This window comes from Cheilinus undulatus, linkage group 19 (assembly GCF_018320785.1).
Source record: "Cheilinus undulatus linkage group 19, ASM1832078v1, whole genome shotgun sequence".
NCBI classification, from domain to species: domain Eukaryota; kingdom Metazoa; phylum Chordata; class Actinopteri; order Labriformes; family Labridae; genus Cheilinus; species Cheilinus undulatus.
This window is the reverse complement of record NC_054883.1, coordinates 10,413,399-10,427,085: the sequence shown is the minus strand read 5'-3', so window position 1 is coordinate 10,427,085 and position 13,687 is coordinate 10,413,399. Positions and strand designations below refer to the sequence as shown.

At 38.9% G+C, this 13,687-nt stretch overlaps 1 protein-coding gene across 1 annotated transcript; it reads left to right on the top strand.

Annotated features, from left to right (window-relative positions):
• Window positions 1-645: 645 nt before the first annotated feature.
• insig1 (insulin induced gene 1) lies at window positions 646-13,357 on the top strand. Its single transcript, XM_041813830.1, has 8 exons — window positions 646-716; window positions 2,076-2,229; window positions 2,347-2,450; window positions 2,533-2,880; window positions 6,067-6,191; window positions 6,449-6,615; window positions 6,905-7,004; window positions 12,871-13,357. Exons 3-8 carry the CDS (start codon window positions 2,393-2,395, stop codon window positions 12,898-12,900), a joined length of 828 nt encoding a protein of 275 aa, XP_041669764.1. The 5' UTR covers window positions 646-716; window positions 2,076-2,229; window positions 2,347-2,392; the 3' UTR covers window positions 12,901-13,357.
• Window positions 13,358-13,687: the final 330 nt, after the last annotated feature.

The following is a 13,687-nucleotide window of genomic DNA, read 5'->3' as shown; positions in this document are numbered from 1 at the left end:
CCAAATAAAGGTTTTTAATTAAAATTACTGACAAAGAAATGCTATCTGATTGACACATTCTTTGTTTTTGTTTACTAAACTAGCTGTTGGTCATGAAGTATCACTTAATTTTGCAAGCTAAAATGCATGACAAAAAATGACTCATCCATTGGGTTATTTTATGAAATCTCTGCAGCTGAAGTAGATGTGACTTTTGTATTTTACAAAAAAAGTTTACATTTTATATAAAATGTTTTGTTTTAGTGTTATTTCCATGCCTGTTCTCAGATGCGGCAAAAAGCAAAACATGCCCTGAGAGACATGTGGGAGGAGGGTTGTTATCCCACTGCCCTACATAAACCCACTTGGCTCATACATGTTCTTGCAAAACATCTCTATGTTTTTGTCGGCCCTTGAAACACCATGTCGTCGGGGCCATGAACCTTTTGAGATTTCATTATCTCTGAGTGACGTGCAGGGGCCCTACATGCCCCCTCTGTGCACTCCTCTTGGCGCACCACGCCTCCTCCAAGCTGAAAGTTCAACAACTTTTCACCAACAGCAGGAGGGAAAAAAAAAATGTTTGTGCCACTGATCCCATTTCCCAACGCCCGCCTATATAAAGGGACCTGTGCAGGAAATTTGAACTAGTTTTTGAAGGTGCAGCCTGCTGGGAGAGAGACAAGTGCTCGCTATTTGGGACCGAAGCCATCCAAGAGGGATCTACTTAAAATCTGGTAAAAAAAAAAAAAATATGTATTTCTATTTTTTTATCACTTCTTTCACACACAGTACTTTCCATGATGGATCCACATTACAATAGTGTAATACATTGATATGTTTCATATGTCATTTATTATATGCCCTGATGGCCTGCCCTTTTGTGGTGCTATTTTGCATGCAAAACTGTTTTGTTTTTTGTTTTTGTTTTGTTTTTTGGACTTTTGTAATGTCTTAAGGTTAATTAACTTTCTGTTTGAATTAAAACCACAGAAAAAAATGAACTTGTAATGAAAGCTTTCCCCTTAAACAACAACCCCTCCCGCCTTTAATTATGGGCAGTCTTGCCCATTATTAAAGCAAGACTAGCAACACTCAGTCATTTACAAATATATGTATGAGTGCTGTCAGATGGGGCCCCTTTAAGGAGGTTTCCTACAGTCATTGCAAAATTTGCACAGTTCTAGACACTGCTATGGTTCATTGTTTTACATCCCGCTGGGGGCTCTAGTCTGGGGGCCCAAGCAGTTGCTTGCCTTGTTTGTAAACACTAGTCACACCTTGTGTTAGGGATTCCCACTGCAGTTGGGATGAATGAACTGCTTTGCAGGATCTAAGCATAGACAAACCACATTGTTACTGGTCTAGGTTAGTAGCCTAATAATTGCTAAATCTTGATATTGGGCCCCCACCTGTGGCTGGTCCCCAGAAAGCTCTCCTCTTTGTCCTCCTTATGGGCAGCCTTGAGCATAGTTAGAGTAAGACAAGGGACATTCAGTCATTTACGATTTTATATATGAGTGCTGTCAGATGGGGCCTCTTTAGGGAGGTTTCCTACTGTTGTTGCAAATTCTGAACATTTTTGGAGAATGACATGCAGTGAAACAGCCACAGGCTGCCAGGACACATGGGGCAAGACCCCACCACCAGGTCATCTGCACTCCACCTTTGCACATTTTGAGCAACTGCTATGGTTTAAAGTTGTTCAGCTCTTTGGGGCCTAATACCTTGCTTGTAAACAAAGCAGAGCGTCTGACCAGTCTTGCCTGATGGGATGAATTGTCTGCTGTAGTTGTGTTTTATTGCTTCATTTGGCTGTTTTTTGTAAAGACTTAAAGCAATTTCAGAATAGTTTGATCCTGTTTTGTTTATGTGTGTTTGTCAATTACTTTCTGCTCTCTTTTCCCTTATATATGTGTCTTATAGAATTGTTTTGGGCTGCAAAATCTATTTCATCCATTGCAAAAGAGTTTCATTGAATCCGTTCATGTTCTGTGTTCATGCTTTTTTAATAGCTCTTAAATGCTCTTTACATAAGGGCTTACTTATGTGCTGCTTCCATTTAAAGTACTTCTCTGTTTCCACTTTCACTTCAGCTCTCCAGCCTCCTGCTCTACTCAGCGCGTCTGTTCCGGACCAAGGGGGCGGTGGGGTGGCGCTACGTCATATCAGCCGCCGCGCTCTGATTGGCTGCCGATTCTCACCCGACACAGCTGTGATTGTTTTCTGCAGAGGAAGCTGTTGCCCCTGGTATGAGCTCTGTGCTGAGGAATGGAGCAGCAACTGTGTGTTTTTGTCTCTTACTGTGTGTCTACGAACGATGATGTGATCAAACAACGTGATTGAAGTGCTTGTTGTGCCGAGCAGGAAAACAAGGAGGGGGATCCTGGGTAGATTATTTGCTGAGGCGCGAATGAACAGGAGTGCAGGCTCCTGTTTGGACCAGACCCCGAATACGCCTGGAGATCAAGGTAAAGATCGCAGCCTTCTCACTCTATACGCAGGAAAAGTATAGGTTTTGTCATTAATTATGTCCTAATTTGTCCTCCGTAGCCCAAAAGTGCCAAATGCCCAGGTTGGAGGACCACTGCTGGAGCTGCTCTTGCGCATCAAGGGTTGAAACTAAGCACTCATCTGGAGCCAACTGGTTGGCATCTAAAGCTGAAGAAATGATGTCCATCATCACCTCGGTGCTCAGCAATGCATACGGCTCTCTGCACGACGTCCGGACAGCCAACCTCATCCGCCGGGGTCTGGTCCTCTTCACCGTGGGAGCTTTTCTCGCCCTGGTGCTCAACTTGCTGCAGATACAAAGAAATGTCACCCTGTTTCCAGAGGAGGTGATGACAACTTTGTTCTCGTCTGCCTGGTGGATCCCTCCGTGTTGTGGCACAGGAGCTGGTGAGTAGACTACTAATAAAGTCTTCAATATGAGGTTTTGTAAAGCAGGCAGACTTTGGTTATCAGTTTGGTGCTAAGTTTGGGACAAAGGAATGCAGAGGGGGGAGGAGGTACGAGGAATTAGCTTTATCCCTAAAATAAGGCATTAACAACAAAAAAGGTATTCACTTACTAATAATTATCTATCATATGTAGGGACTGGACGTTTTTAAATCATTTTTGTGCCGTAGAGTCAATTCACATACCAAATAAGGCAGCAAAATAACGCATTTTATCAGTATTCTGGCCATGAAACAGACTGTTTTCTATTTGTATCACTGTTATCAACACCTCAACGATCAGGTGGTTATGACTCATTATTCGGCCTTGTTTTTGTTGCTTATTATATAAGCCTTCTTCTCCACAGCTATAATAGTCTTGATGGTTTTGTCTGGCACAGTTATGAAAAAAAAATATGACTTGGTACAGATGGATGTGATTCTCGAGCTCTGATTGGCCGCAACAGCAAGACACGAGGCGAGCTGTGCGCTGATTGGTTTGTGTCATAACGGGTGAGCTGAGAGGGAGGTACTTTAAGGCCAGGAACCCGGAAGAGGCGCGGGGGGTTGGGGGGGGAATTACCGCGTTTGTCGTCGGCTCCTCCTCCCATGTGCTGCAGGGCGAGAAAACAAATGAATGTAGAGGTGTTTACATGAGGTGAAGCATTATTAATGGCTGTTAGTGCTGTGTTACGGCATGTTCGTGGCTTTACTGTATAAACGAGCTGAAGTGGGTCAATATCCGGTTGGCAGTGACCTTATTTTTACAGAGCTAACGTTTTCTCTTCATAAACATTAACATTAATTTATAAGGCTGTAACAATGCCCTGCATTACTTTTAAAATTTATTGAAATAAAGGAAATTTAAAAGATAATTTGTAATATATTCTCAGTGTTCTTAGTAAGGAAGGTATGCAAGTATATCACTTAAAAGGTGCTACTTATGAAGACTGAAATAAGGCATAGGCTATTTTTAAATAGTCTGAAGTTTTTATTATTATGTCATAAATACTACAATCACATGCTTTGCCCAGAGTGGACTTACATTGCATCATGAGTTTAAACTATCCACAATAAAAGTGCCCTTTAGGGCTATTCAGTGTCATAAACAGAAGAAGAGAAGAAAAAATACGTTAGCCCATTTAGATCTTAGGCCAGTTAAAAGAAATTACCCTCTCAAAACCTAAGAATAATTGAAAACAAACTCTTAAAGCTTTCTCAGCCTCTGTTGCAGACTGAAACATGAAAACAATAATTTGAAAGCTTAAATCCATCTTCTAATGCTAAATTATTACCTATGCCATAGAGCTGCATTCATTGAATTTTAATCGCAATCATGATTTTAACCTTCCCTGATCAGAGAAACACAACTGTTGGCAATAATTTTTCATTTTGAATACATGCTGCACTCTTGTAAAACTCAGAGTGACAGTCTATTTAAAATGTTTTAACTTAATAAATTATCTTCTTTAAATCACCAGAAGTTCTTTTCTCTTTCAAAACAAGAGCATTTTCCAAACCAGGAGTAAAATAAATCAGGCTCAAGCCAGTATAAATGACTAATATATGGTGTGGAAGACAAAACAAGCTCAGTAAAGACCTGTTTTCTGATAAAATGTTACCAACATTAACTGAGTTATGAACCAGAGCATTCATAGTTTGCTAAAACATTAGTACTATTTCATAAAATCCATTCTTGGATGAGGATTAATACTGAACATTAGGTCTTATTCTTTGATATTTCCTTCTTACTAAGTCTACTTTAAGTACATACATTGTGCAGCCTAATAGTGGAGGAGTTGGTGCATTTAGGGGCCACTCCTGGGTCATGTTTGACTAAATGCTAGGGGCCAAAATGCCAGAGCAGAATTTTTATCCCAGTTTAGCCCTGGAAAAAGCTCAGTGGCAGGATGTAAGGCCTTGAAATAAAAGAAAAATAGTCCCTTAAATGTCATGATTAATAGTCATGATTAATATTTGTGATCTCAATATTGATCAAAATAATCACAGCTTATTTTTTGGTCAAAATAATGCAGCCCTACTATGACATAAGGATCATTAACATTTTTAAAATCAGCTATCAATAAAATCAAAATCATCAACATCTTCAAACCTTACCAGTCACATCATATTGGGCCATTGTTCATATTTTGTCATTCTTCTCTAACTCATTGTTGTTCCTGTTGTCTAAAATACCACTAAAGCTGGCCTGTTTGTATCGACCTTGGAAATTTTTTCATCCATAAGGCTAGAGATGTCGAAACCAATCTATTTCTATTCTAAATGTCTAACACACGTGTATTTAAGCAAATCACATTGCTGTAATTCTTTCTCATCTTCAAAACAGTGGGATCACCCAAAATGCTTATCTGGTTTAAATGGGTTCAACAATCTCTCTTGTTTTCTTTTTCAGGGTTTTCAGACAAAATGGCAAACATAAACACATTTGAACTTAAACAGATGTTCTGGGTTCTTTCATTATTAGCACTGACCCTTGTTAAAGTTGTTAAATCGTAGAAATCATGAAACAACACCTTAAAATATGATTTTATTATGAGTTACTTGTATCTCTTAATCCCTACTAGTCAGTTAGAATATTTTCTCACCAAATCAAATTCTTTGATTGACCCAAGGGTGCCATCGGCCTAATGGATCGGTCCTGTCCCGTCATACAGAATCTAGTCTTCTATGCAGGTGTCCCAGGTTCAGATAAGACCTGCGGCTTCTCTCTCTCATGCCTGATTTTCTTCTTTATCCTGTCTTTTCCTCTCCAAAATTAAGGCAAAAAGCCCCAAAACAATAAAATTGTATCGTGAACCAACTATCATCAAACAAATCATAAGGTATTTAATCTCTACCAGTCAGTAATAGCATTTATTAACTATCCCGTGGTTAATATAAAAGCTTATAAAAGACGCCCTAGAGGACAGAAAGTTTAAAAGAAATGTGTAACTGAGATAATTGATGTTCTTTTATTGGTTGTTTTACATGAATTCCTGTGTCTAAATGAGTCACTAATTCTGAAAGCTCATGCTTAGCAAATAAAATTATCCCACATTGCAGCTCTGTGACACAATTTGCCCCTTGGTGTTTCACAAGATTTCTGCTTATCTCCGGTATTTTTGCACTGTTTGTTCCCTCTCCACAGCTGTCGTCGGCCTGCTGTATCCCTGCCTCGACAGCCATTTGGGGGAGCCACACAAGTTCAAGAGGGAGTGGGCCAGCGTCATGAGGTGCATCGCAGTGTTTGTCGGCATCAACCACGCCAGTGTTGTATCCTTTCCCCAAAGACCATCCTTATACATTTAAAAAGATAGATTATATCATGCTGGCTAGTCTGTTGTAGCTGAAACTGGAAACTACAACATTCCATCACTGTTTTTGAGAGTATTTAAAGCAAAAACACATCCTTTATTTCATGAAGTAACTGAACTCAGTGCAAACAGTTCAGCTCAAATATTTGCACGACTGCTTACCCCATCCTAGCGTCATACATGTTTGACTTTGTCCTTAACAGTCTTGTTCATCAGAAACTAGACTTCGACAACAACGTGCAGCTCTCCCTCACACTGGCAGCCTTGTCCTTGGGCCTGTGGTGGACGTTCGACCGATCCAGGAGCGGCTTCGGTTTGGGGATCACCACTGCCTTCTTAGCAACTGTGATCACACAGCTGCTGGTCTACAATGGAGTCTACCAGTGAGTTAGCTAATTATGAATATATTCTGAAAATGGAGCACATTCTGCATAGGCCCACATAGCCCTGAACCAATGCAGAAGCTAATGCTCGTAGCCTGGCATGCCTCTCTCGATGAGGGGAGATGATACTAATGATTTTATTTGTTCCTTTTTCGGTCATAACATTTCAGTTTTTGCATCATACAGTAACCTATTCAGCCTTTTCATTTTCAAAGCTACTGAAAAGCAAAGGCTTTACAATATGATAAATGATTATTTACCATTATTTGTTGTGCCTTTCTTCCTTTAGGTACACATCTCCAGACTTCCTGTATGTACGCTCCTGGCTCCCGTGTATATTCTTCTCAGGAGGTGTCACAGTGGGAAACATCGGACGACAACTTGCCATGGTAAACTCTTGCAGATATTTTTAACCCATAATCTAAGCTGTATGCATCTTCAAGAGCTGATTACATTCTTTCATGTTGAATTCAGGCATCAGCATACCAGTGCCTTAAAAGGAAAGATGGAACTTTGAACAAGTTAGACGCAAAACATGGCAGTCTTTATCTGACTCTTCCTAAAGGTCACATATTTGACCCCTTTAAGACAAGTTTATATGGGTCTCAGAAGTCCTGAAACATGCCTGTCAAGTTTTCTGCTGAAAAAAACCTCTACCATTGGATTTTTGCATGTCTACAAACCCCTCTGTTTCCAAGCTGTTTCTGTGTCTGTGCTTTTAAATGTTACTGAGCTGTCTGACTCCGCCCCTCTCAGGAAATTGATGTGGCTCAATGAATGTGGCTCTCCTGATGCTCCTCTCAGCTGGTAGCTGAGAGGGCGGAACTTTCTTCCAAGTGGAGAGGGCCAACTGAACCTAGGGGTGGAGCTAACTCCCCACATGACATCATGAGAGGAATATCTGAGAACAGCTTGTTTCAGCACATATTTTCTGAAAGGTGGAAAAAGATAGAGGAGGAGGGAATGGATTTTTCTGGTTCTTGGACGGCCTGTGGACACACTACAGGCACATATTTTTGTTAGAAAAGCCTGAAAAAGTGTGTTTTGCATTAATATGTGACCTTTAAGAAACACCAAACCAAACCAAAAAGACCAAAAGACTAAATCATAGGGAAAGAGGGATGCCACACAAGCTTTTAAGATTGAACCCACAAGATTAACTTTAAACTTAAACCCCTTAATGAACAATAGATATAATGTTAAAAAAACAAGCAAAGTGGTCAGTGACGCTCATCAAAAATGAACAAAAGATGTGAAGCCAGCCACATGATGGACTGTTGCTTCTGTCTAGTTAAAATAGTTAACTCTTTAAAATCAATACTTGGCAAAAACCCATCAGTTTTAAAAGCATTCTTTATTCTAATTTGAATAAAGAATTATTTAAGAAAGAATATTTTTTCTGCCTTTGCTGCATTGTAATCTCAAGCACAAAACTCCTGAGCACTGCCTGAAATTTTCAGGCTGAGCTGCATGTTTGAATGCAAACAGCCAGATTTTTTTTTAAAGTCTTTTCCTCAGACTTTTCCTGCCTGTCCCTGGTGAATTCCCCACATGAAGTTGGATGAAAACCCAACAGGAAATGTGGAAGAAAAATTCGCAGGACTAAGCATGAGGAAGTGTTGAGTTTTACATATGCGGCTGGTGCACTCTTAAGTTAAAAAAGTCATTGTGGCGAAGTACACATAGCATCGATGAATAGACAGATGTTTTCATCATTGTGCTGTATAGAAGACTCTGATGCTTCATTTGCCACCCTAACACATCATTCTTTTCACACTATGTCTCGATTCCTGAGACCCTCCTCATATCTGATAGGGATAATGTCACACTGTGAGATGTATGTTTAAATGTGCAATAAAAAAGAAATGGAAATGCAAAGAATCAAAACACAACAGACCAAGAAACCTAAAGGCGCGGTACATGATCATTTGTAGGTTAAAAAAAAAAACAATTTGAGGGTCAAAATGTGCAGGAGAAAAACAACCTTAATAGCTTGGGTGCCCCTGCATTCTTTATAAGATGTTACAAGAAGATATTCAGAATAAAAAATATAATGACCACAAAAAAGGGGTGGGGTGCAGATAACCTGGTGGTGCAAATCCAGCCTGTGGCTCCTTCCCTGCATGTCTCTCCCCCACTCTCATTCCTATTTCTGACCATCCACTGTCCTCTCCAAATAGAGTGATACAAAGCCCAAAAGTACATCTTTAAAAAATTGTATGTAAATAATGAAATAGATAGTTATGGCAGTGGATGAGGAAAACATTGCAGTGCTTAACTGGTCCAACAGAATGTTTATGGTTTGTCTCTTGAATGAGCTGCTTCAAATATGACTGTGAAAATTGTTTAAAGTTTAAGATCTTAGAAACCATTGGAAAGTTGTGAAAACTGTCCTGAAGAAGGCTGGGGGCATCGTGAAACTGACTTTTGCTGCTTATTTCTTTAAGTCTTTTATACAGCTTTACATAAAATAAACTGAACAAAACAGATGTGCTACTATTTTAAGGTTAAGAATTTTGATGCCCGACTGAAACAAAGGTGGAAAAAACTTCATAACTTATTCTTGTTCTATATGTTGGTTAACATCTGAAAATCATATAATTTAACACATTTTTTACATTTCGCACTCCTGCTTTTAGTTTTTAAGTGAACTATTCATTGAAAAGGTGAGAAACTAGTTCCTTTTGCAGTCTCCAGATTCTTTTAACACAAACTAACCATGCTGATAAAAGTTGTATTGATCTAATCCATATGCCAAACGATTCATATTCTTTATAGCATAAATATTGTGTTTTTGTTAAGTAAATTTAAGTAAAATACATCCTAGTCAAGCCCCCCAGTGCTGGCATAGTTTTTGCACCAAATTTCATTTTAAGTAACTTTAAAGTCTTAAAATTTAACTTTGCGGTTGTCCATTAAGCTCAGCTGACAAAGCAGACGCCAATGTAAGGAGGCTGTAGTCCTCAACGCACTAGTCCCAGGATCAATTCCCAGTCTCGGCACATGTTTTTCGTCATTCTCTTTCCCTATATTTCCTGTCTCCTGTCTCTCTTCAGCTGTTCTATACCAATACAGGCAATAAAAAATCTTTTACAAAAAAAAAAAAGAACTTTGCAAGTCTTAGGGAGACCGCTGACTCACAGAAAACGTTTGATCAAGTTTGCTAAGACTATATTTCAATTGTAAATACTTGTGATTTTGTGTAATGTTTTCCATATATTTGCACAAAATATCTACAGATTTCTCACCATTAGCCTTCAAAATCTAGTCTTCAAACCAAAATTAATTTTGTAGACTGAAATATGACTACAAATGTCAGTGGTGCCCTTTTCCAGCAAGGAAGATGAGACTAAGACAGCTAAAAATAGATCTTTGATTATAAAAACTGACAAAAAGAAGTGAGTTTCTTTTGCGTCAAGGAAGCTAAAATGAGATTGAAATGTTAGTCGCTGGATTTTGGGACTGTCAAAATGTATTATAATTCTCCCTTGTGCTCATAATCGGTAAAAACACAAGCAGAGATGAGGTGAGAGCGCATTCATCTCTGCTAAGCATTGTTAAGCATTGATCCTGCAATCAAAAGAAGGTTTTACTTTCATATTAATTTTTCAATATGGCTAAATACATTAGAAAGACAATAATTTTTATCCTGTAACACTGGACTTTTGAGTTTTCATCCACTGAAACTTCCTGTGGAAATGACAAACGTGTCTAAAACTTTAAGTCATTTTAACCTGAATACTGAGGCTAAATTTAAAATAGGTGCTAAAATTAACACTGTGTCAAACTCCTCTGCATCCTGTCTTAACTGCAGGACTAAAATGATCACTTTAGTAGACTCCCCTGCCCCGCTCAGCCTTTCTTTGCTAATATTCAGCTGAACCATGACAGCTGATAACATTGTCAAAAGGTTTAAAGTTGCTGAAAGTGCATTGGACGCCCTCCTTCCTTCATAATTATCCCATCAAGTCAGCTTTGATGTCTCCATTAAGCCCGTGCCCAGAAGCCTCACCTCATTCTGTCTGTAAAGTAAGAGTCCCGTCACTCCCTCAGTTTGACTCAGTGAAAGCGTGAAAGCAGATTAAGGGCTGTTGTTTTTCACAGTCGTGGCGGGACACAGAGCCAGTCAGGACTCGGCTGACCAGAGGGTCATTTGCTACTCGTTGTTTTTGTTTGTGATGAGGCCTGAGGAATGTTGGCAACAAGTCTGCACTCGTGGTTTTGTTCTCTTGTTTTTCTCGCTTTCGCTCCAGTGACTCATTTATGAGGAGGATTTGGAGGAACATGAGACTCCTTTCCCTCATGTCTCTTTTTTGGTGGCTTCTTTTTTTTGCATCATGTCTGTTACAGCAAAACAATCTGTTTGGCAGCATTAGCCATGCAAGTGTTGCTTTGTCCAACGCTTGCTCTGATTGGATCTGCTTTAAAGCTGGATGGTAATTAATTTTACAAGAATATCAGAAATTACAGACAGATTTCCCATTTTTGAATCAGTGTGCAAAGAGCTGAATGTCACACAAACTGCCTTTTATAATATATTATAAGGAAAACAAAGCATTATTTGTCTGCAGTATGGTGTCAGCATCACGCCCAACTCTTTTATACTGCTGTGAACTTCACATTTGGCCATCATATCTGCTGTATAAGATGCACCTGTAATAAATATTACTAAAGCAACCATTATACTAGTATGAAATAATGAGACTCACTGTGATGACTGCATGTGCAGCTGCCACCATAAAACATTGCACCATACCTGGTGTGACTGCAAATTCACGGGGGGTTACATAACTTTTTAAAAGCTTTTCTCCCTCATTATGTCGTAATCCTGCATATAAGGAAAACAGGTATACTGCTAAGTAAATAAACCTTGTAGAGTGCTGGTTTGAAAAAGCATATCATACCAAGTAACAGGGTTAAACCACACCTTCTAAGATCAACTCTCTGTCCTCTCCTTGGTCAGAGTTACTCTGAATCACAAAACTAGGGCTTCTTGATAGGAATTTTTAAGTCAAGCTAGAACCTATCGGAGAGGATTCAGACAGTGTTTATGATTACCTTAGAAAGACTACAATGTAGAGACACATTGATGCTTTGTCCCATCCCTAGTGTGCAGTGTTTTCAAGCTGAGCAAGAAGGGCAGTTTCTGTGAAAGATTAAATCTTTCAAAGAAAACAGAAGTGAAACAAAAAAAGTTCCTTTTTTTTAATGTAAAGTGGAAGTCATTTACCATAGATCATCTAATTGTTAAAAGAGCTCTGAACATATTCCTCAGAGTTTGCATTCAGCAGCAGTTCTGAGGTTTTGAGTCTGCTGGACACTAATGTGTTCATCATCTTTTGTCAGTCTCCCGCTCTTTAGAAAAGTAATGATCTCTTTTTATCTCATTAAAGTTGTCAAAATTTTCAATACTTTAATTCTATTTGAACTTTTAGTATGTGTTTTAAACCAGTGGTTCTCAACTGTGGGGTCTGGACCCCAAAGAAGGTCGCAAAGGTGTTTCCATTGGGTCACGAATATGTGCCAGGAAAATAAACGCAGCAAAAAGTTTATGATGTTTAAAAGTCCTAAGTGGACATTACAAACCTTTGCATTTTTTAGGTTTTCTTGTGTTTACAAGTAAATTTCAATCTTTTACTCAAAATTTCAACTTATTGATCTCCCTTTCCTGGATAACAATGTTGGAATGTAAGAATTACTTTGAGAAATTGCCAAATTTCTATGCTGTCTTGGCGGAAAGTTGCTAAATATAAAATATGCATTCTTGTCCTTCTGTAATTACTTGCTTTTTAAAACCTGTTTCTTTTGCTCTGTCTTTTTGTTCCATTTCTGGTTGGAACTATAATATTTTGCATTAAGTTCATTTAAGCAGTTGAACATTTTGAATAATTTGGGTCACGATTTGTCACAAAAAGGTGGTAGTGGGTCCTTATGCCTAACCAGTTGAGAACCTCTGTTTAAACAATATATTCTCTATCATTTTGATGAACAGTTTAGTCAAAAAGTTCCCAAGCTTCAAAAACTTAATCCTGTTTTATCAGAGAGATGCTTAATGGAGAAATCAATCATCAAAATTTGAACAAACTCCTACATGCTGTGTAGAAACATGTTTGCAAGGTTTCTAAACAAACATACAACAACAAAAGTTCTAAAACTTCTCTTCTTGTTCCCCTGGCATTAAAACAGCTATTAGTACTATTTGAGTTTTACTTCATACCAAGTTTTTCATTTTCCTTCCTCTTTGTCTCTTCTCAGGGTGGAGTCGAGAAGCCTCACATGGACTGAACAGCTTAAAATAACACAACAGGTGAAGGACAGCTGATGTAAACATGGACAAGTTACATGAAGAAGAATAACAGGAGAAAAAAGACTCATTTTGACTTCATCCTTTGTCTCATAACAAAGTGTGGGTCAGAAAAGCCCCTCATCTAATGTGCCATGTCCTCTGCACCTCACCAAAACAGCCTCCTCCTCCTTCCAGCCCTGTTGTCCTCCATCAGCGTTAAGGCTTCCTTCTCTCTAAACTGGAGGACAGTGTTTGCCTTCTTTGTTTTTCTGAAGTGAACTGTTTTATTTCATGCTGGAAGTATGTTTCTTTCCACAGTTTATGTTCCAACTGGAAGGTTTTGTGTGTGTTTCAGTTGAATGTGTCCCTATCTTGGCAAATAGGACATGAGAGGGGTTGCTATAATTTCTGTTTTTATTTTTTAGCCTGAATATGATTATAAAGGGATATATTGTATGAGTGGGTTAGAAAATGTCTTTACTCTCAAGGAAAAATGTGTTCAGCGGCTTTGGTTGCATCACCGAAGCACTGGGGAGATGAACGTTCCCAGTCGTACCAAATTTAGTATTTATTTAGGAAGTTTTAAAGACCCCAAACCAAATATACTGCATGTTTGACAATGAATGATAGTTCCCATTATGATGAGAGATTTGCTTTTTTTGCTGTGAGGTAAAGGAGAAAGTCTGTATGGTAAAGATGAAGCTAGCACAGAAAGCAGCTAAGCTTAGCATTAAGAGTGGACACAGGAAAAAAAGCTGGTCTTGCTCTGCAGAATGGACCAAAATC

Excerpts from the sequence above, each read along its gene's own strand:
- insig1 (XM_041813830.1), top strand. The coding sequence starts at position 2,393 with ATGAACAGGAGTGCAGGCTCCTGTTTGGACCAGACCCCGAATACGCCT. Across the intron at positions 2,881-6,066 it reads GTGTTGTGGCACAGGAGCTG|CTGTCGTCGGCCTGCTGTAT; the intron begins GTGAGTAGACTA and ends CCCTCTCCACAG. Across the intron at positions 7,005-12,870 it reads TCGGACGACAACTTGCCATG|GGTGGAGTCGAGAAGCCTCA; the intron begins GTAAACTCTTGC and ends GTCTCTTCTCAG.